Below are 22,416 nucleotides of genomic sequence, written 5' to 3'. Positions count from 1 at the left end.
CCTTGGTCTGTGCCCAAGAGAAGCTCATAACAGAGCCAGTTGTGACCTCCCACCAAAATCCAAAGTAGTCAAATCAGTAGAGACAAAGTAGATGAATCAGTATGGGGTTTCCTTTTGGGGAGATGTAGACGTCAAGGCTATGGTTTTTCCAGTAGTCATGTATGGATGTGAGAGTTGGACTATAAAGAAAGCTGAGTGCTTAAAAATTGATGCTTTTGAACTGTGGTGTTGGAGAAGTCTCTTGAGAGTCCCTTGGACCGCAAGGAGATCCAACCAGTCCATCCTAAAGGAAATCATTCCTGAGTGTTCATTGGAAGGACTGATGTTGAAGCTGAAACTCCAATCCTTTAGCCACCTGATGCAAAGAACTGACTCATTTGAAAAGACCCTGAGGTTGGGAAAGATTGAAGGCGGAAGGAGAAGGAGACAACAGAGGATGAGATGGTTGGAAGGCATCACCAACTCAACGGACATGAGTTTGAGTAAACTCCAGGAGTTGGTGATGGACAGGAAGGCCTGGTGTGCTGCAGTCCATGGGGTTGCAAAGAGTCAGACACGACTGAGCAACTGAACTGAACTGAGACATTCTGGAACTAGATGGTGGTGATGGTCACAATGGTGTGAACACCCTGAATGCCGCTCAACTGTGTACTTTAAGATGATGAAAATGGTAATGTTGATGTGATGTGCATTGCCCCACAATGTTTTAAGTCTCCAGACTTTGCCAGATTGGGGTGGGGGTACGGCAAAATCAGGCTTAGTTGAGGACTACTGTCTTATTCTATAGCAATGAATGGCTAGACTGTAGGCTCTCTCAATCTCAGCACTATTGAAATTCTCGGGGGAGAGGGTAGTTTTTTGTTGTGGTGGGGCTGTTCCGTGCATGGTGAGATATCTACCCATTAAATGTCAGGAGCGCCCCCTCGTTGTAACAACAACAACAAAAAATACCTACAAACATTGCCCAGTGTCCCTGGGTCCCCCAGTGAGAACCACTGATCTTCAGTGTCCTAAACTCCATAAGACTTTTTAAAATTTTCTGCACAAAGTGAGCTATAAGACAAGCCACAGGCTTTCCAATTTGTAAGAACTTTGTTTTCAAAACTCAGCCTGCTTCTCAGAGGCCATGCCATATAGGGTCATTGAGTCCTCCTACTGTTTCCTTATTTATAAATAGATAAAAATAACAAGATAGCTGGGAGGGGGATGAAGTGCCACAAAGTGTCCATCATAATGTATTTAAAATACCCAGCAGAGGGTGTGACCCAGACACTGTCCAACACAACTTCCCTTGATTATGTTTGTATCATTTTTTAAAAAATGTAAATCCTTCTAAATTCCACATATATGTGTTAGTATACTGTACTGGTGTTTTTCTTTCTGACTTACTCCAATTAAAATAAATAAAAAATAATAAAAAAATAAAAATGTAAATCCTACCTGTGAGCTTTGTACTCAAGTAGAAGGCTGAATTTGGACTCAATCAGCCTTGCCTCAAATAACCTGAGCACTCCTATCCATACTCAATTCTTCCATCATCTATTCCCTTGAAATCCTTACCTAGACATGTCCCACTAAATACTGGTATCCAAAAGTCTTAAAGTTACTATGGGGGCTTCCCTGGTGGCTCAGTGGTAAAGAATCCACCTGCCAATGCAGGAGATGCAGGTTTGATCCCTGGGTGGGGAAGATTTCCTGGAGGAGGAAATGGCAACCCACTCCAGAATTCTTGACTGGGACATCCCATGGACAAAGGAGACTGGTGAGCTAAGGTCCATGAGGTCACAAAGAGCGGACACAACTGAGCACACACGCATAGGGAAGAAAAACAGAAGGAACGCACATAATCATCTATGAACTTTGTAATATTTTTTCCTAGACTAAGTATGCCAGAAATGAAGTTTACTCTAAGTAAGCAGTTGGGTGTGTGAATAAATACAGCATCAAACAAAGTGCTTTGCCTTTTATTATCCTTGTGAGAGAGCACATTTTAACATCAAGTGGTTATGTGACTTGTGTGGATATTCCCAGAAACCAGAGAGTGAAAACCCAGTGTTCAGTTCTACATTCTGATCCAGAGATTGACATGTGACATTCTGGCCTTCATGAACGAGATGTCTTAGAGATATTGGGTCACCCCCTTTGGGGACACATAAGAGAAATATCTCAGCGTGTTCAGGAAAAGAAGTCACAACATGAGGATCTGGTTGTTCTGGTATCATTGCATTCAATGGTCAGTCTGGGATTATTCTCCTTCACGTCCTTCAGCAGCCTCTGGATTTCCACAGTAGATTTGTCCATCTTCAACCTGAGTGTCTTTAAGGAGCCATGGTTCTGTTTTAAAGCCTTAAGGAGCACCATGATGCCACTCTGTCCCCATGTGTTCTGGCCCAAGTCCAGTGTTTCCAGGCTCTGGCTGCTGACTAGAGCAGAAGCGAGATACTGACAACTGAAAGGGGTGATGGAGCAGCCCCAGAGCCTGTAGAGGAAGTACAGAAAGCCACTCATGTAAGCGTGTTCTTAATGGAGAACCTACTGGATGGCCAGGCACACCCTTACTCCCTGGGGACTTAGTAGGGAAGACATGAATGTTATTCTCTTCATGGAGCTTATTTTAGCCACATCAGGTCATGTTGTCTTGAAGACGGGATAACGGTATTAGACTAAAATAAATAGGATTATTAAAACAGAGGAGGGTTAGGTAGGTTGGTGGTAGTCCATGAATTCCACATTGGAAAGACGATATGAGAAAAAAGAAGTAGAATACAGAGTGAACCATGATGATAACTCAGCAGGTGGAAGCCAGTATAGCTGAAATGCCAAGTTCGCAGGGCAGCAGAAAGAATGGCCCACTATTACACAGAGTGAAGTAAGTCAGAAAGAGAAAGACAAATATAGTATATTAACACATCGATATACACGGAATCTGGAAATGTGGTACTCATGAACCTGTTTGCAGGGCAGCAATGGAGACGCAGACAAAGAACAGACTTGTGGACACAGTGGAGGAAGGAGAGAATGGGACTAATGGAGAGAGTAGCACTGAAACATACATTACTGTATGTAAAATTAGACAGCCGGTGAGAATATACAATATGACCCAGGAAGCTCAAATCCAGTGCCCTGTGATAACCTAGAGGGGTGGGATGGGCTAGCAGGTGGGAGGGAGGTTCAAGAGAGAGGCAACATACATATACCTATGGCCGATTCATGTTCATATATAGCAGAAACAAACATGATATTGTAAAGCAATTATCCTCCAATTAAAAATAAAAGTTTTAAAGTATTCAATAAACAATTTAAAAAAGAAAGAGTGGCTCATAACTAATTATAGGATCCCATAGACTCTTGTTGGAGAAGGCAATGGCAACCCACTCCAGCATTCTTAACTAGGAAGTCCCATGGACAGAGTCTGAGCCTGGTGGGCTACAGTCCATGGGGTCACAAAGATTCAGACACAGCTTAGCAACTGAGTACGTAGACTTTTGTAGGCTATTATGTTGGGTAGGCAAAAAAAGTTTATTTGGGTTTTTCTGAAAGCTGTTATGAAAAAACCCAAGTGAAAAAAAGCCAACACAAAAAAACCTTCTGATTTTTATCCACAGTGACTCAAGGAACTTTTGTGTCTTGAAACACACGTGCTGTGGCCTGGCTTGCAAGCTAAAAGACATCTCAGGGTGATGGATTGAGACCCAACATCAGGAAATCAAGAATCAAAACCCGCAGACTAGTTCAGAGACAATGGCATAATCTCTATGACACGCTGACTGAGGCAAGTCAGAGAAAGACATATCATATGATAATGCTTATATGTGGAATCCAAAGAAATAGTACAAAAGGGCCTATGCAAAACAGAAGCTGAGCCACAGATATTGAAAATAAATTATTGTTACCAGAGGGGAACAAGGCTGCAGGGGTTTAAATTGGGAGCTTGGTATTGATACAGACACACTACTATACATAAAATAGATAATAAGGGCCTACTGTATAGCACAAGGAACTCTACTCAATACTCTGTAATAACCTATATGGGAAAAGATAACTAAAAAAGAGGGGATATATGTGTAACTGATTCACTTTGCTGTACAGTAGACATTAGCACAACATTGTAAATCAACTATACTCCAATAATTTAAAAAAAAAAAAGAAAGAAAGAAAATGAGCCATAATGCCATGAAAAGACAAAATTTCAGTTGTTCATTGCTGGCAAAAAAGAAAAACCAAAAATATTTTCAAACATCTTTAAAATGAAGAAAACAACTTACCCTAGACATTTCAGGTTACAATTTGGTTTCTTCAAAGCTTCATAGAGAAAACACAGTCCAGTGGCTATGGGGTTGAAACCCAGGTCCAGGCTGGTGAGGCTGGAGTCTCCCTGGAGAAGCTTTGAGATGTACTTGCAGCCATGTCTGTTTATGTTGCAATGACGCAGTCTGCCAAGACAGTTGTATGAAGAGATTCGATTATCCCTCTGTGACATATACCCTGTGATGTGGCGGTTACGTCCAGCTATTAATACTTATTTTCTATCTCTAGTCACACGCTTTCAGGTAGGCTTGTACATACTGCTACTACTGCTAAGTCACTTCAGTCGTGTCTGACTCTGTGCGACCCCATAGACAGCAGCCCACCAGGCTCTCCCGTCCCTGGGATTCTCCAGGCAAGAACACTGGAGTGGGTTGCCATTTCCTTCTCCAATGCATGAAAGTGAAAAGTGAAAGCAAAGTTGCTCAGTCGTGTCCGACCCTCAGTGACCCCATGGACTGCAGCCTACCAGGCTCCTCTGTCCATGGGATTTTCCAGGCAGGAGTACTGGAGTGGGGTGCCATTGCCTTCTCCAAGGATTGTACATAAAGACATGCAAATGGAAGGACTTCCCTGATGGCCCAGTGGTTAAGAATCTGTCTTGCAATGCAGGGGACGCAGGCTCGATCCCTGGTCGGGGGAACTAAGATTCCACATGTGGAGCAACCAGCCCTCCCACCCCACACTGCAACTACTGAGCCTGCGCTCCATGATGCAGCCAAATTAATACATTTTAAAAAAAAACACACACATACATGGAATGATGAGCGTTTCCACCCTGCCTAGGTGGTAGAGTGTTCAGCTGGCCTTCATCTGCCCCCTTTCATTTTGGAGAAAAAGACACACACCCGAGATACAGGTTTTCCTTCCATGACAGCATGTCATGCAGGTGAAGGGATCTGGGTTCAGACAGACCTGAGACAGAATGCGAAGCCTCCTTTCTTTCCTGCACAATCAGGTCTTTGGGATTCCATGCTCCCTGTCTCGTGTTTTATTTCAAGCCCTGTATTTGTCCCAGCATAACTCGGTACACCAAAACCTTCATGTTCCTGACTTTGAGAGGCTGTGTTTCTCATTAAAACACTGTAGACTCTCCAAGAAGCTTAGATGCCTACAAATCCTCCTGACCACAGAGAAGGGTGTTCTCATGATACTAGACAGATTTCCCCTGAATACCTTGTGCCCTAAGCATGGTGTAATAGCAGCAGAGTCTGAAGTGACAAGACAATGAGCAGGTGGATGGTAGCTGGACCAAAAGATGCCATGCTCTGTACTGTGTGAGACCCAAAAAACTCATACTTGAACCTGGGGAGCTTGGGGAGAGGAGCTGAAGCAAAATCTAAAATTCCAAGTTTTGACAGCCTACAAAATGAAGGTTTGGTCAAACAATGCCTTTATGTTTTTAAGATAATGATCATTGACAACTCGATGTATACAGGGGGCTTCACACCTACTACAAAGGTGTGACCATGGGCAAACTCAGTGACTAAACTTTGGTTTTCTAATTAGCTAATTAGCACAACTGAAATAAAGGTAACTATGGCATGTGCTTGTAAGGATTTTTTTTAATTCTTGTAAAATTTAGTAGAATACCTGATGCACAGTAAGTACTAAGTATCAGACACTTTTTGTTGATTAGACACCTAAATCAACTCTGCCTTTAGAACAGGAAAGTCTAAAGTACGTGCTGCAATATTTAAGATAGACAACCAGCAAGGACCTACTGTACAGCACAGGGAACTCTGCTCAGTGTCGTGTGGCAGCCTAGATGGGAGAGGAGTTTGGGAGAATGGATACATGCGTATGTATGGCTGAGTCCCTTCACTGTTCACCTGAAACTATCACAGCATTGTTAACTGGCTATAACTCCCAATATGAAATAAAAAGTTTTGAAAAAACTATCACAATATTGTTAGTTGGCTATATTCCAATATAGAATAAAGTTTAAAAGTAAAAATCTAGGAGGCTAGATCTCATTTTAAGCATTCTTACAATAAAATTAGTAATCACAATGAAAATGATAATACATTTTTAAAAATTAAAAAAATGAAAATGATGAATTCTTAAAAATTCAAAAAAAAAACACAGCAATCTGTGTGACATCATACAGGAAGTTTTATATTCTTCTAATGAACACTATTGAGGCAGAAATGACATTTTCCTTTTCTCTCTCTGCCACTATAAACTGAATTTCTGATTCTGCTTTCCAGTCTTAAACCCTACTGTGTAACTCAATCCACTCCTAATTACTGGCAGATTTCATGTGAATTTTCAGAATATACACAGAACATCAGACCTGAGAATTAACTGCTTATCTTGAATTCTCAGAGGAGAAAGAGGCTGGCAGGTCAACCTTACTCTTTAAAAACATGCAGGCATTAGCTTCTGTTTCTACCTGTTCTTTTCCTAATTTCCACCAGGATCTTGCTGGTTTCATTCAAGAGGAATTATCAAGTGCTCCAGGGTCTGTCCTACTTGAATCCAGGTGTGTATGTATACATACAACACACAGACACGTACACACACAGAAGCCAGCAGGGACTTACACCAAGGTCTGCAGCTGACATTCTGGGTAACTCAAGCCCTCACACAGAATCTTCACCCCGCCATCCCCAAGGTCATTCTTGGCCAAGCACAGGTGGGTCAACCTCTGGTTGACAATCAAAGCAGAAGACAGCTCCTTACAACAGGCTTGTGTAAGCTGACAGTTCTCCAACCTGCAAAAAAGCACCACATACGTGGTAAGACATTTCCAAAGTTCAAACTTCTCAGCTGACAGCCCTTCTTGAGAGTCCCCACCTGCTCTATCCTATGCTAGTGATCAAAGCCCGAAGGACCAGGAATGAGAGAAAGGCAGGCAAACTTCCCTGGTGGTCCAGTGGTTAAGACTCTGCACTCCCAATGTGAGGGGCCCGGGTTCCATCCCTGGCCAGGAAACTAAGATTCCACATGCTGTAAGCAACTAAGACCCAGCACAGCCTAATTAATTAATAATATTTTTTAAATGTGGGCTTCCCTGGTGGCTCAGTGGTAAAGAATCCACTTGCCAATGCAGGAGATGTGGATTTTATCCCTGGGAAGAGCCCCTGGAGGAGGGCATGGCAACCCACCCCAGTACTTTTGCCAGGAAACACCCATGGACAGAGGAGTCTGGTCGGCTATAGTCCACTGGTTGCAAAGAATCAGACATAACTGTGCGCGCGCGTGCACACACACACACACACACACACTTTTTTTTAAGCATGCATCACCCACCTGGGACCAAAAAAGGGAATCAGGGCTCTCCCCCAGTAAGAAGTCCCATAAGATTTGCCCTGTAAGTCTGGTCTTACCACTGCTCTTCTCTATGTGACTCCAGACCTAAGATGAAGATGCTCCCCGGGAAAAGAGGGACTTACGACAATTTCTGCAGGACGCACTTCGGGTGTCTCAGAGTCAAACACAGCAATTTGACACCCTCATCCAGGAACTCACTGGCCGTGAGATCCAGGCATCTCAGGGACTGGTTGACTTTGAGCGCGGAGGAGAGGTCAGCCCACTGCCGAGTGGTGTCAGAACAAGACCCCAGCCTGTGGGATAAACGGGGGCAAGTCATTCTTCTGGGAGGGCAGAGACCCTGTCAGCTTATTATCCTTCCCTGAAGACTCTACCTCTGACTCTCATCTCATTCTACTTCAACACGTGTCAAACCCTGGCCTGAACTATTAGAAAACGGAGCTCCTTTGTTTCCTCAAGTATCTCCATGCCCATTGGGTCAGCATGCAGCCTCATCGCTAAGAAGAGAGAAACTCCATGATACAATTCTGCGTGAAGTTTTGCCAATGTGGTCTGCTATTTTCTCAAACCCCACCTTTTATATCATCATTTTTCTTGAACTAAGTCTGTCCTAATTCCACTTATATTTTTTAATCAATCTTTATTGGAGTATAGTGGCCTCTATGATGTTATATTAGTCTATTGTATGACAAAATGAATCAATGATACATATCCATATATCCTCACCTTCCACTTAAATTTAAACGTGATTCTAATAGAAAAAAGTTAATGCCTGATACTCAAACTTCAACTTCAGAAGTTATTAGGGAATATGCTAACTAAAACAAGGAGGAACAATTGAATACTTAGGCAGCTGGGTCCAAAGTTTGAAGTTTGTGTTGCCAGAATAATTGGAAACTTCTGTGGATCAAAATGAATGTGATACAGCTATTTTAGAGAACATCAGGGCAATCCATTAATCCATCACATGGGGTCTGAAGCTCAGCTGCTCTTGTAGATACAGATCAGAATACAGGACTTTAGGACAAGCTTGTTTGAATCATGGCTCTGCCCCTTGCTACATTCACAATATTTACAAGTTGTTGTTGTTATTGCTCAGTCGCTAAGTCATGCTGACTCTTTCAGACTTCAGGAACTGCAGCACACCAGGTTTCCCTGTCCTTCACTATCTCCCAGAGTTTGCTCAAGTTCACAAGTTAGTTGAACTTTTTAATATTCTTTTTTTCTTGCATCTGTACTTTGGGGAGAGAGGATACCTTTTAGGTTAATCAAATAAAGAATATAATCAATCCATACTCTGCCTACTAGAATATATGTCATAAGTAAACGTGGAGTTCTTAAAAACCAGTGCCTTTCCTCCCTCAAAGTTTAACCTATAAAAAGGACACTGTAAGTTAATTTAAATAATTTGAATACAAGGCAAAATGTAAAGTGTCTCAAGTCAATGAGCAAAACTAGGAGACTGTGTATCAGCCATTTGTCATTTTGAAGATTTGGTAATCCACTTAGAAACATCATTTATTGAGGGCAGGAGGAGAAGGGGAAAACAGAGGATTAGATGGTTGGACAGCATCACCAACTCAATGGACATGAGTTTGAATAAGCTCCTGGAGTTGGTGATGGACAGGGAAGCCTGGCATGCTGCAGTCCATGGAGTCACAAAGAGCTGGACACAACTGACAACTGAACTGAACAGAGTAATAGATTTTTTTTTCTAATTTAATGAAATTCTGAGTGTTTCTTTGCATTCAGGGCTTACTAGTCAGTCCAGAAGACTAGCTGGCTGGGGGAAGATTATTGGCTGACATACCATCAATATTCTATTAATATCTGGGAATATGCTCCCCTGTTTAGCATGGTGCCTGATCAGCATAGCAATCTGCTGTTTTGTTCAGAACTCACAGCATCCTTATGCTGAGGACAGCAATGACATGAGATCTACCTCAGATACTGAAGATTACATCTTGGATGTTTCAGGATCTCACACAACAGCAGCAGCAGCATCTTATCACCATGGACACTGCCTTCCAGAACCAGGTGTGTCAGAGTCTTCTTACCAATGAAAGCCAGACAGAAGTCCCGGTAAGCACTGGCAGGAGAGACATTTTTAATCCTGAAAGTGAAAGTGTTAGTCACTCAGTTGTGTCCGACTCCTGCAATCCCATGGACTCTACCTTGCCAGACTCCTTTGTCTATGGGGTTCTACAGGCAAGAATACTGGAGTAGGTAGCCATTCCCTTCTCTAAGGGAATATTCCTGACCTGGGGATAGGGAATATAAAAAGAAGGGGTTCTGTTTTGTGTGTTGCAGATGGATGGTGCTGGGAACACAGAGTACAAGGATAAGTCACAAGTCAAGATGGGGATAGGGAGACATTTCATGCAAAGATGGGGTCAATAAAGGACAGAAATGGTATGGACCTAACAGAAGCAGAAGATATTAAGAAGATGTGGCAATACACAGAAGAACTATACAAAAAAAGATCTTTATGACCCAGATAACCATGATGGTGTGATCATTCACCTAGAGCCCGACATCCTAGAATGAGAAGTCAAGCAGGCCTTAGGGAGCATCACTATGAACAAAGCTAGTGGAGGTGATGGAATTCCAGTTGAGCTATTTCAAATCCTAAAAGATGATGCTGTGAAAGTGCTGCACTCAATATGCCAGCAAATCTGGAAAACTCAGCAGTGGCCACAGGACTGGAAAAGGTCAGTTTTCATTCCAAACCCAATGAAAGGCAATGCCAAAGAATGCTCAAACTACTGCACAATTACACTCATCTCACACGCTAGCAAAATAATGCTCAAAATTCTCCAAGCCAGGTTTCAACAGTACATGAACCATGAACTTCCAGATGTTCAAGCTGGATTTAGAAAAGGCAGAGGAATCAGAGATCAAATTACCAACATCCATTGGATCATCAAAAAAGCAAAGAGAATACCAGAAAAAAACATCTAGTTCTGCCTTACTGATTATGCCAAAGACTTTGACTGTGTAGATCACAACAAACTGTGGAAAATTCTGAAAGAGATGGGAATACCAGACCACCTGACCTGCCTCCTGAGAAATCTGTATGCAGGTCAAGAAGCAACAGTTAAAACTGGACATGAAACAACAAACTGGTTCCAAATTGGGAAAGGAGTATATCAAGGCTGTATATTGTCACCCTGCTTATTTAACTTATATGCAGAGTACATCACACAAAATGCCAGGCTGGATGAAGAACAAGCTGCAATCAAGACTGCCGGTAGAAATATCAATAACCTCAGATATGCAGATGACACCACCCTTATGGCAGAAAGCAAAGAAGAATTAAAGAGCCTCTTGATGAAAGTGAAAGAGGAAAGTGATAAAGTTGGCTTAAAACTCAACATTCAGAAAATGAAAATCATGGCATCTGGTCCCATCACTTCGTGGCAAATAGATGGGGAAACAATGGAAACAGTGACACTTTATTTTCTTGGGCTCCAAAATCACTGCAGATGGTGATGGCAGCCATGAAGTTAAAAGACGCTTGCTTCTTGGAAGAAAACCTATGACCAACCTAGACAGCATAGTAAAAAGCAGAGACATTACTTTGCCAACAAAGGTCCATCTAGTCAAAGCTATGATTTTTTCCAGTAGTCAGGTATGGATGTGAGAGTTGGACTATAAAGAAAGCTGAATGTTGAAGAATTGATGCTTTTGCACTGTGGTGTTGGAGACAACTCTTGAGTCCCTTGGACTGCAAGGAGATCAAACCAGTCAATCCTAAAGGAAATCAACCCTGAATATTTATTGGAAGGACTGATGCTAAAGCTGAAACTCCTGTACTTTGGCCACCTGATGCGAAGCACTGACTCCTTGGAAAAGACCCTGATGCTGGGAAAGATTGAAGGCAGAAAGAGAAGGTGATGGCAAAGGATAAGATGGTTGGATGGCATCACTGACTCAATGGACATGAGTTTGAGCAAGCTCCAGGAGTTGGTGATGGACAGGGAAGCCTGGAGTGCTGCAGCCCATGGGGTCACAGAGAGTCAGACACGACTGAGTGACTGAACTGAACTTACTTGTAGAATTAGTCAGTGGAGTGATATCTGGAAAGAAGAGAAGGACAGACCACTAGTGGGAGCAGTATATGATGATGAGAAGGAAGATGGAATTCGATGGTAAAGGGTTTGATGCTCTTTTCTTTGCTTATGCTGATCTTCTGAGAAACTCTATCCTTTTTTTATTGTAGGGGAACAAAATTTGTCACCCCAAAATGTCTCTTTGATGTAAAGATTATTTCAAGTTGAGAATAAACAAGAACTGAAAACACTTGGGAAGACATTTTGATCTTTCCCCTAACTTCCTGAAGAATTTAGTTCTGTTCCTTTAACCAAGCTTTCCTTGGTGGCTCAGTGGTAAAGATTCCACCTGCCAAAGCAGGAGATACAGATCTGATGCTTCGTCTACCAAACATTTGATTTCCATCTCCAAGTGATTTGCCTTCCTCCCCTTTGAAGTCCCAAACCACAACCCTCATCATCCTTTATTCTCTTTAACAGAAGGTTGTAGTTAACATGAAGATTTCAGTCACTGGGGTAGTTGCTCAGTTTTTCTGGGTCTCTCCCATGTATAGATGCTATTAAATGTTTGATTTTCTTTTCCTAATCTGTCTCATATCAATTTCATTTTCCAACCAGCCAGAAGTATAGAGAGAATTTTCTTCCTCTCAGACAGTATTATGTCCTTTATTTCTTTCAGCATTCAGTCCACACACAGCTTTTCCTCCTCCTCAATGCCTGACTTTTTCTGGTAAAAAATAAATCACTTCCTACCATATCCCCATGTAGTCATTTGCATTTCCATACACAGTTTTCATTCAAGCTACAGTAAGTTATGGACTATAAGTCAGCAAATAAGTTACAGACTCCTTGAACATATGGACCATTAAGGGCTGCATGGAAGACTTCTCCACTGGTCCAGTAGTCAAGAATCCACCTGCCAGTGCAGGGGACGCAGGTTTGATCCCTGGTCCAGGAACACTCCACATGCCATGGGACAACTAAGCACACGCACCACAACTACTGAGCCTGCACTCTAGAGCCCATGCTCTGCAACAAGAGAAGCTACTTCAATGAGAAGCCCCCGATCTGCACAACTAGAGAAAGCCTGTGCAGCAACAAAGACCCATCATAGCCATAAATAAGTAAATCTTTTTTTTTAAGCAACTGTTCCAATTCTTTGTATTCTGACCACCTGGCTGAATGGAGCCTGATTTGACATTCCAATACTGCTCTCACATTTTAAATGCCTATTGCAATCCATCCTAAAGGAAATCAGTCCTGAATATTCATTGGAAGGACTGATGATGAAGCTGAAACTCCCATACTTTGGCCACCTGATGCAAAGAGCTGACTCATTGGAAAAGATCCCAGTGCTGGGAAAGGTTGAAGGCAGGAGGAGAAGGGGACAACAGAGGCTGAGATGGTTGGATGGCATCACTGACTCAATGGACATGAGTTTGAGTAAACTCTGGGAGTTGGTGATGGACAGGGAGGCCTGGCGTGCTGCAGTCCATGGGGTTGCAAAGAGTCAGACATGACTGAACTGAACTGAACTGCAGGATCAGCTGCCACTTACACAACTTTCTGGAGACGACAGGTGACGTGGGTTATCTGCTCACAAAGAATCCTCACTGAGGAGTGACTCAGGAAGCTTTCCTTCACATCTAGAAAGTTCAGGTTCTCATTTGAACTGAACACAGAGCAGAGATCTGCCCAGAGTTGGAGAGAATGATGGTCGTGCTGTGACCTAGGAGAAACGCACAGACAGGAACGTCTATGAAAGAGAACCATCAACAAAAGGGCAGGGGTGGTGGAAAAACTGGTGAGCTCTTCAAAAGGTACAAACATCTGGTTGTAAGATAACAAAGCCCTGGGATGTAATGGATGGCATGGTGACTATATATGAAAACAAAATTTTTGAAAAGAACTGGCAGGGGAGGAAATTATATGAGATGTCTAGAACATGCGAGCCCACATGTCAACAATGACACTAAAAGTAAGGTTCCAAAGCCCCCATTCCTCATCTGAATATCGTGTTTCTCAGCTTTAATGGTGACGCGGCAGGAAGAAATTTCAGTGAGAACTCAGACCCTAAACCAGAAGGAGTCATAGGAGACTCGGTCCTCTTCCTAAAACAGTGTGAAGCTGAAGATGGGAGAACTAGCAAAGTTTAAAAAAAAAAAAAAAAAAAAAACTGAGTTCTTACATCTCATTCTGAGGATCTGATTTCAATGCAGGATCATTCTCCAGGAATATCTTCTTTCCTACCTGCAGTGAGATCTTCTGTAAGTTGGCACAATGTTTAAGGCAGAAGGAAGACTGAATCATTTCAGATGTATTCGTCAAGTGAATGGACATCTCCTTGACATGGGCCATAGCATCTTTCACGAGCTGCTCCTCCTGAGACTCGTAGAGACAGCTCAGAACCTCCTTCGTGTCCGTCACCGAGAAGGATTTCTTCCCATGGGGCATCAATGTGTATTTCAGTAGCTCCCGCTTGATCTCCGTTGATACCAGACAGCCGAAAGTCGTCTCCAGCTCCATGGCCCTTCTTGCGTTGCAGAGGCCAAACAGGAAGTACCCGACGTGGGTCAGGCTGGGGTTCTTCAGCCTTTCCTCCTTGGACAGCAGTTTCCCCACATCCCCAACGTGCCACCGGCGGCCGCCCAGCCCTTCCTCCTCTTGCTCTTCCGGCTCCAAGACATAGAACATGGCGGCCAGAAACTGCTGGACACTGAGATGGATGAAAGAGTAGGAGGCCTCGCCATCTTCGCTCTTCTGGAGAATATTCCTGTCCAGAAAAGGACAGAGGGCAGACGGGTCCACCCCAAGTCGCCTGAGGTCTTCCCCATCGAACACAGAGCTCCGTGTCCACACGCCCTCAGCAGCCAAGAGGCACAGGGGCTTGAGCGGAGCCTGGAGGCCCCGCCTGGGGCCGCCGCTGTGCGGTGGGGCGAAGCGGCCACAGAGGAAGTGCAGGAACAGGGCCGTGGTCGTCCTGCAGGTGGCGGTGGGGTCCTCCCCGCTCTCCATCTGCTGTCTCAGGCAGGTGCAGACCATCCAGCACACGGAGGGCGCCGAGCCCAGCTGGAACAGAGCCGCGTTGTTCTTCATCAAGTTGAAAGCTCGCAGGGCCTGACTCTCCTCTTCAAAGTGTTTCAGGAAATATGCCTTACGGTCCTCCTCCAAGAACCCCTCGATCTCTATGAAGAGCGGCTGTTCTGTTAAGAGCCGCAGCTCCCGCAGGGCTCCCGGTCGGGTGGTGATGAGTAAGGTGGCCTTGGGTAGCATCTTCCTCTTCAGTAAACTCCCCAGGAGGACGGGCACCGGCTTCTGCTTCTTCCAGTCGCCACATATGTCGTGGATGAGTGCCCCCGAGGGGACCTTCAGCTCATCAAAACCGTCGAGGATGAGCAGGACTTTCTGTGCCTGGGCCAGAATCGCTGGTATGTCCTCCTGCACATGTGACCAGTTGGCCGATATCAGCTCTGCAAAGGTGCACGTCCCCCTGTGGTTGAGCCCCTTGCAGCTGAGGTAGAAGGCGGAGTTGGAGGTCTCTGCCAGGTCATCCTGCGTCCAGTCCAGCATCAGCTCCTTGGCCAGTGTGGTTTTCCCGACGCCAGCAGGACCATGCAGCACCATCGTGAGTGGGGTGGACTGTGTGGGTGCCTGCGGGTTCAGGTATGTTATCAGCTTGGGGCTTCTCTGGGTGATGTTGTAGTGGAAACCACGGTCATCTCCTGACCACAGTATATCCTTCCAGATGGAGAATTTCTCCATCGTGTTTCTGTATCTCCTCTTCGCCTGTACTGATGTGCAAGGGGAGAGCATTGAGGTGAAAGTGATTATACTCAACTGGAACATTCATACTGTAAAGGACCAGCATTAGGGAGGAAGAAATGGGCTTCCCCTCTCCTGGGTTCTTCTGACTGGTCTAAGAATTAAATTGACATCAGATGAATTAACAAGAGAATAAAAAAACATTTTAATAACAAGAGCAAGAACCCAGGAAAACTGAATTAACTCAACAAAATGGCTGAAACCCTCCCCTTAAAAATTATCTTCAGCTTAAACAAAAGGAAGCTGCTGAAGGTAATAGCTTTGAACTCAAAGGGGAGGAGGGAAATACAGGTGAAGATGGAAAAGCAAATGTTTGGTAAAGCATCATTTGGGGGGCCAGCAGAGACGATGGGACTCAGGGAAGACTCTGAGCACCAAGTCCTGCTGGTTTCTCCCACTGTCCTCCACCCATGTTCTTTGCAGACATCTCTGGTGATAGAGACACTGTTCCCAGAATGATGGTTGTTGTTTTAGTCGCTCAGTCATGTCTGACTCTTTGCGACCCCATGGACTATAGCCTACCAGGCTCCTGTGTCCATGTAATTCTCCAGGCAAGAATACTGGAGTGGGTTGCCATGCCCTTCTCCTCTTAGGCCCTATCCCAGGCCTATAAAATCAGTAACCCTGGAGATGGGCTCAGGAAACTGTGTTTTTAACAAACCTTCCAGGTGATTATGATAAATATTAGTTACAGGATCATGGGCATAGGGAAACAAAGACCCAGGTTCTCACAGTTGCTTGAGTTGAAGCCAAGATTAAATCCAGGAGTTTAACTCAAAAATCTGTGCTCTCAATCACTGACATTTCCTCATTGAAGTGAATGTCACTCAGTCATGTCCAACTCTTTGCGACCCCATGCACTATATAGTCCATAGAATTCTCCAGGCCACAATACTGGAGTGGGTAGCCTTTCCCTTCTCCAGGGGATCATCCCAACTCAAGGATCGAATTCAGGTCTCCCGCATTGCAGGAGGATTCTTTACCAGCTGAGCCACCAGGGAAGCCCAAGGATACTGGAGTGGATAGCCTTTCCCTTCTCCAGCAGAACTTCCCAACTCAGGAATCAAACCAGGGTCTCCTGCATTGCAGGTGAATTCTTTACCAACCGAGCTATCAGGGAAGCCTCAGTGAAACAAGAAGGAAATAAACAAAAATCCTTACATCCTCCTGCATTAAATGGGCAACACTCAGGGATGATTCACAAGATGAAAAACACGGTTTAGTAAGTACTTGGTGGGGTGGGGTGGAGGTACACCCAATCAGAAGATTTATTATGCAAAATATTTCAAAACACAACGTATGATAAGGGCTCATGATCGTTAGAAGATATTTAACATAAAAACACTCATGCAGGGACTTCCCCGGTGGTCCAGTGACTGGGACCTTGCCTTCTGATGCAGGGGTTGCAGGTTCAATCCCTGGTCAGAGAGCTAAAATCCCACACGCCTCATGGCCAAAAAAAACAAAACATAAAAAAAGAAGCAGAAGCAATATTATAACAAACTCAATAAAGACTTAAAAATAGTCCACATCAAAAAAAACTTTAAAAAAATTAAAATTTTCATGCTAAAATGCTAAATCAGAAGAGCACAATAATCGAAAAACATCACCACACCTGAAATGTGCCAATTAAAGCAAGACAATCAGAAGGGGAAAAATTCCATAGGAAGTCATTGGCAGCTACCCCCATCCAAGTCTTTTCTCCACCTAATAAAGAGAAAGTTCAGCTTGAGGACTTCAAAAAATCCTTCTAAGGGACTTCCCTGGCACTGCAGTGATTAGGACTCGGTGCTTCCACTGCAGGGGGCATGGGTTCCAAGATCCCACAGGCTGCTGCTTGGCCAAAAAATAATAAAAGCCTCATGCCATCCATTAAAGCTTGCAACGTTCAGTGCTACAGACTCCACCAATAATTGCCACTGACTTAAAAGACAAGACAGAGAAACAGACTGGAGAGTCGGTACTCACCTCCCTCCAGCTAGGACTCAGTTGCAGCCTGTGGGTATTTCACACAAATGAAATCTCCAATAAGAAAAGCCCCCCCTGCCAGCCCATGCTCTGGGATTGGCCCGCAGGCCCCAGGGTAAGGGCTGGACTTCCTGCCCAGGGTGAAATGGCCCTCCCACCAACAGTGGCTGGTTCTCAATCTTGAAAATGCAACTCACATTGCAATTACCCAGGTCCTACCCTTGGTGATCCTAATTGAATTGGTCTGGGGTGGGCTTTAGGAAGCTAGGAGGCTTCAAAAGCTCCTCAGGTGATTCTTACATCCACCAGAGTCCTTGACCTTCCCCAGTTAACAGAAACTGATCAGAGGCCAGACAGGAAATTCAGGCATGTCTTGACCAGGGTCCCTGCTGCAGCAGGGGGAAGTGAGAACAAGAAACAGTTTCCCTGGACAGCTTGCTTATTCCTGATGAGGGGAGGGTGAGCTGGTTCCTTATATGGGGAGAGGGTAGGGGTGTCCAGGGGTCGGGCTGGAGGGGTGGCTTGCATGGTTTGCTGCCTTCTAAGGAGGTGTTGAGTGTAGGGGGCATGACACAGGATTCTGCTTTTGCTCCAGGCTCTTCAAAATTGGCAGTTGGGCTTTTGGGTCTCTTTGTTTCTTTTGTCCAGAATTTGCCCCAACTGCACATGTACACGTTTATTTTTAGTCCCATATAGTTTCTTTGTGGCTTCCACAGGTGGCTCAGTGGTAAATAATCCCCCTGCCAATGGAGGAGCCACAGGAGACCCGGGTTCAATCCCTTGGCCGGGAAGATCCCCTGGAGAAGGAAATGGCAACCCACTCCAGTATTCTTGCGGGAAATCCCATGGACAGAGGAGCCTGATGCAGTCTGTGGGCCTGAAGAGAGTCAGATTTGACTTAGCAACTGAGCATGCATGCAAGTTTCTTTCTGGTCTTTTTGTTGTTGATGATGATTTTTTTTCATGAGTCAGGTTTGTTGGGTTTTTTTTACCAGCTTTTGAAAACATAATTAACAAATAGACATTTTATATATTTAAGGTGTACTATGTGATATATATTTACACTGTGAAATAATCACCACCATCAAGCTAGCACATCCATCACTTCACACACACTGTGTGTGTGTGTGTGTGTGTAAGAAGTATTTTCTATTTTGCCCTGATTTGCTGAAATTGGAAGATCTTTGGCCAGAGACTTTCTGGATATTTTCACTCAAAACATAGGAGAAAAGCCTTGATTACTGTTGTCAACTTTTCTTTCTGTTTCCCCACAAAATAAACTACATAGTATTTTGTTTAGTCTTATCAATCAATAAGCCTAAGCAAATGGGAATTGAAATCCCATCTTGCCATGTATCAACCTACTATTTATAAGCAGTATCTGCCAATTCGATGTTTCTATGCACTGCTGCTGAGTCACTTCAGTCGTGTCCGACTCTGTGCAACCCCGTAGATGACAGCCCACCAGGCTCTCCCGTCCCTGGGACTCTCCAGGCAAGAACACTAGAGTGGGTTGCCATTTCCTTCTCCAATGCATGAAAGTGAAAAGTGAAAGTGAAGTCGCGCAGTCGTGTCCAACTCTTAGCGACCCTGTGGACTGCAGCCTACCAGGCTCCTCCGTCCATAGGATTTTTCAGGCAAGAGTACTGGAGTGCACACATGTACAATACAAACCCTGAGAATGTATTTCTCTTTCACTCTGTAAAAAGTTGCATCTCTCATCCTCTTTTCAACACTCACACTTATGATCCAGAAATGTTGAAATACAAATCCAGTAAATGTATTGATGATTAACTTCACCAATAAACAGTGGGTACAAATTAAACCAAAAATGGTGTTTACTGGAAGCCTATCTCATAAAGAATGGAGACACGTTCATATACTCCTGGGAGAGATGACAGTTGAGCTAATTAAACAAATGCCCGATATTCTGGGAGGTGGGACATAGAGGATCCTGCTGTGATGTATGTCAGAGAGTGTTTTGCCTATGTTCTCCTCTAGGAGTTTTATAGTTTCTGGTCTTACGTTTAGATCTTTAATCCATTTTGAGTTTATTTTTGTGTATGGTGTTAGAAAGTGTTCTAGTTTCATTCTTTTACAAGTGGTTGACCAGATTTCCCAGAACCACTTGTTAAAGAGATTGTCTTTAATCCATTGTGTATTCTTGCCTCCTTTGTCAAAAATAAGGTGTCCATATGTGTGTGGATTTATCTCTGGGCTTTCTATTTTGTTCCATTGCTCTATATTTCTGTCTTTGTGCCAGTACCATACTGTCTTGATAACTGTGGCTTGAATATTGGAAATAAAAACAAAAATAAACAAATGGGACCTAATTAAACTTAAAAGCTTCTGCACATCAAAGGAAACTATTAGCAAGGTGAAAAGACAGCCTTCAGAATGGGAGAAAATAATAGCAAATGAAGCAACTGACAAACAACTAATCTCAAAAATATACAAGCAACTCCTACAGCTCAACTCCAGAAAAGTAAATGACCCAATCAAAAAATGGGCCAAAGAACTAAATAGACATTTCTCCAAAGAAGACATACAGATGGCTAACAAACACATGAAAAGATGCTCAACATCACTCATTATCAGAGAAATGCAAATCAAAACCACTATGAGGTACCATTTCACACCAGTCGGAATGGCTGCGATCCAAAAGTCTACAAGTAATAAATGCTGGAGAGGGTGTGGAGAAAAGGGAACCCTCTTACACTGTTGGTGGGAATGCAAACTAGTACAGCCACTATGGAGAACAGTGTGGAGATTCCTTTAAAAACTGGAAATAGAACTGCCTTATGATCCAGCAATCCCACTGCTGGGCAGACACACTGAGGAAACCAGAAGGGAAAGAGACACGTGTACCCCAATGTTCATCGCAGCACTGTTTATAATAGCCAGGACATGGAAGCAACCTAGATGTCCATCAGCAGATGAATGGATAAGAAAGCTATGGTACATATACACAATGGAGTATTACTCAGCCATTAAAAAGAATACATTTGAATCAGTTCTAATGAGGTGGATGAAACTGGAGCCTATTATACAGAGTGAAGTAAGCCAGAAAGAAAAACACCAATACAGTATACTAATGCATATATATGGTATTTAGAAAGATGGTAACAATAACCCTGTGTACGAGACAGCAAAAGAGACACTGATGTATAGAACAGTCTTATGGACTCTGTGGGAGAGGGAGAGGGTGGGAAGATTTGGGAGAATGGCATTGAAACATGTAAAATATCATGTATGAAACGAGTTGCCAGTCCAAGTTCAATGCACGATACTGGATGCTTGGGGCTAATGCACTGGGACGACCCAGAGGGATGGTATGGGGAGGGAGGAAGGAGGAGGGTTCAGGATAGGGAACACATGTATACCTGTGGCGGATTCATTTTGATATTTGGCAAAACTAATACAGTTTTGTAAAGTTTAAAAATAAAATAAAATTAAAAAAAAAGAAAGAAAGAAAGAAATGCACTGGTGAGAAGCCACTGGGAAAAAAAAAAAAAAATGCCCGAGAAAACTAATAGCTACCAAAACAGGTTATGTTAGCCATGGCCTGCAGTGCCATTCAGCATTTTAAAGGATGGTTTAACAGCCTGTATAATTAAAGGGAAGTATCAATGATTGGTTTTTAAATGAAAATTAATAATAGTGTTAATTTTTATTAATAATAAAACTATTATTTTGTTAATAACAATAAAATTGTGGAACAAACTATTGCTTAGAACCATTGTAACAACATTGCACATATTACACCCTTTAAATCTCATAAAATTTATGAAGTAGTTGCTATGATTATTTCAGTCTTTTGAATGCTAAACAGTAATGTTCAGGGGAATTCCCTGGTGGTTCAGTGGTTAAAACTCTGGACTTCCAATGATGCAGGGGGCACTGGTTTGATCCCTGGTCAGGGAACAAAGATCCCACATGCTACCCATTGCAGCCTAAAGAAAAAAAAACATTTTTTTAAGTAGCGCTCAATTAGCTATAGGATTATAATTGGCTGATGCAGGGTTCAAATCAAGACGATAAGGCTTGTCAGTCAGTGCCTTGAACTATTAGCTAAGGCCGATAGCTAACTAACCAACTAAATCACCAAGTATATAGTTGTTTACTCACACATTTGTTGCTGTTTTTGTTCAGTTGCTCAATCGTGTCCGACTCTTTGCAACCCCATGGGCTGCAGCACGCCAGTCTTCCCTGTCCTTCACCATCTCCTGGAGCTTGCTCAAACTCATGTCCATTGAGTCAGTGATGCCATCCAACCATCTGGTCCTTTGTCATCCCCTTCTCCTCCCGCCTTCAATCTTTCCCTGCATCAGGGTCTTTTCCGGTTTCTCACACATGCACACACATATTTCAGAATTCAGAAAAGCAGCTGGAAAAAATACAATCCCATATATATCCCTGGAATCATATGTGTTGTGAGCCAGTCTTTACATGATTTTATTTAATCATCCCATAACCCTACATGTGCTCTTAACATTCTCATTTACGAGTGAAGAAATTAAGACTGAAATGTCAGCTAACATCCCAAAGTTCATATAACTTGTGGGTGGCAGGGGAGAGGAGTGCAATTAAACAGCCTTCTGTTGGAGTAGTTGAGTTTGGGGAGGGTAGACCAAGCCCACAAAGGTGGTCGGATATTCAAAAGAGGAACTCTGTGGCCAGAACGTAGCACTGGTTAGGTTGATAAGAAGCCACAATTCCTACTTCAACAGCATGTCCAGTGCTGTTACAACTGACTTAAGCCAGGCCATGGGTCTCTGTAAACAGGCAGGTGAAGGTCACGGACAAGGCAGGACTGTTACCCTGAGAAGGGGAAATAAAACCCACCATCTATATCGCCTGCTTCTAACTCACAGGCTTGGAGAATGAACTTATGGTGGCCAGGGGGAGGGACTGGGGGAAGGATAGTTAGGGAGTTTGGGATCAACATATACATATTGCTGTATTTAAAATGGAGAACCAACAAGGACCTGCT

General features: G+C 43.5%; 2 protein-coding genes across 5 annotated transcripts in view; one reads left to right on the top strand and one right to left on the bottom strand.

The window, feature by feature from the left end:
• LOC129632424 (NACHT, LRR and PYD domains-containing protein 2-like) overlaps positions 1–22,416 on the top strand; it is a 241,784-nt gene that overhangs the window by 122,619 nt on the left and 96,749 nt on the right. The window lies entirely within an intron of this gene.
• Positions 1,949–17,402, bottom strand: NLRP7 (NLR family pyrin domain containing 7). The gene is made up of 8 exons (XM_055554052.1): positions 16,844–17,402; positions 13,822–15,419; positions 13,192–13,362; positions 9,524–9,694; positions 7,704–7,874; positions 6,852–7,022; positions 4,266–4,433; positions 1,949–2,479 (listed from the first exon to the last, which is right to left on the bottom strand). The coding sequence occupies exons 2-8, from the start codon at positions 15,393–15,395 to the stop codon at positions 2,176–2,178; spliced, it is 2,730 nt and encodes a 909-aa protein (XP_055410027.1). The 5' UTR covers positions 15,396–15,419; positions 16,844–17,402; the 3' UTR covers positions 1,949–2,175.

Source organism: Bubalus kerabau, chromosome 17 (assembly GCF_029407905.1).
Source record: "Bubalus kerabau isolate K-KA32 ecotype Philippines breed swamp buffalo chromosome 17, PCC_UOA_SB_1v2, whole genome shotgun sequence".
Taxonomy (NCBI): Eukaryota; Metazoa; Chordata; class Mammalia; order Artiodactyla; family Bovidae; genus Bubalus; species Bubalus kerabau.
This window is presented reverse-complemented; position numbering and strand designations above follow the sequence as displayed.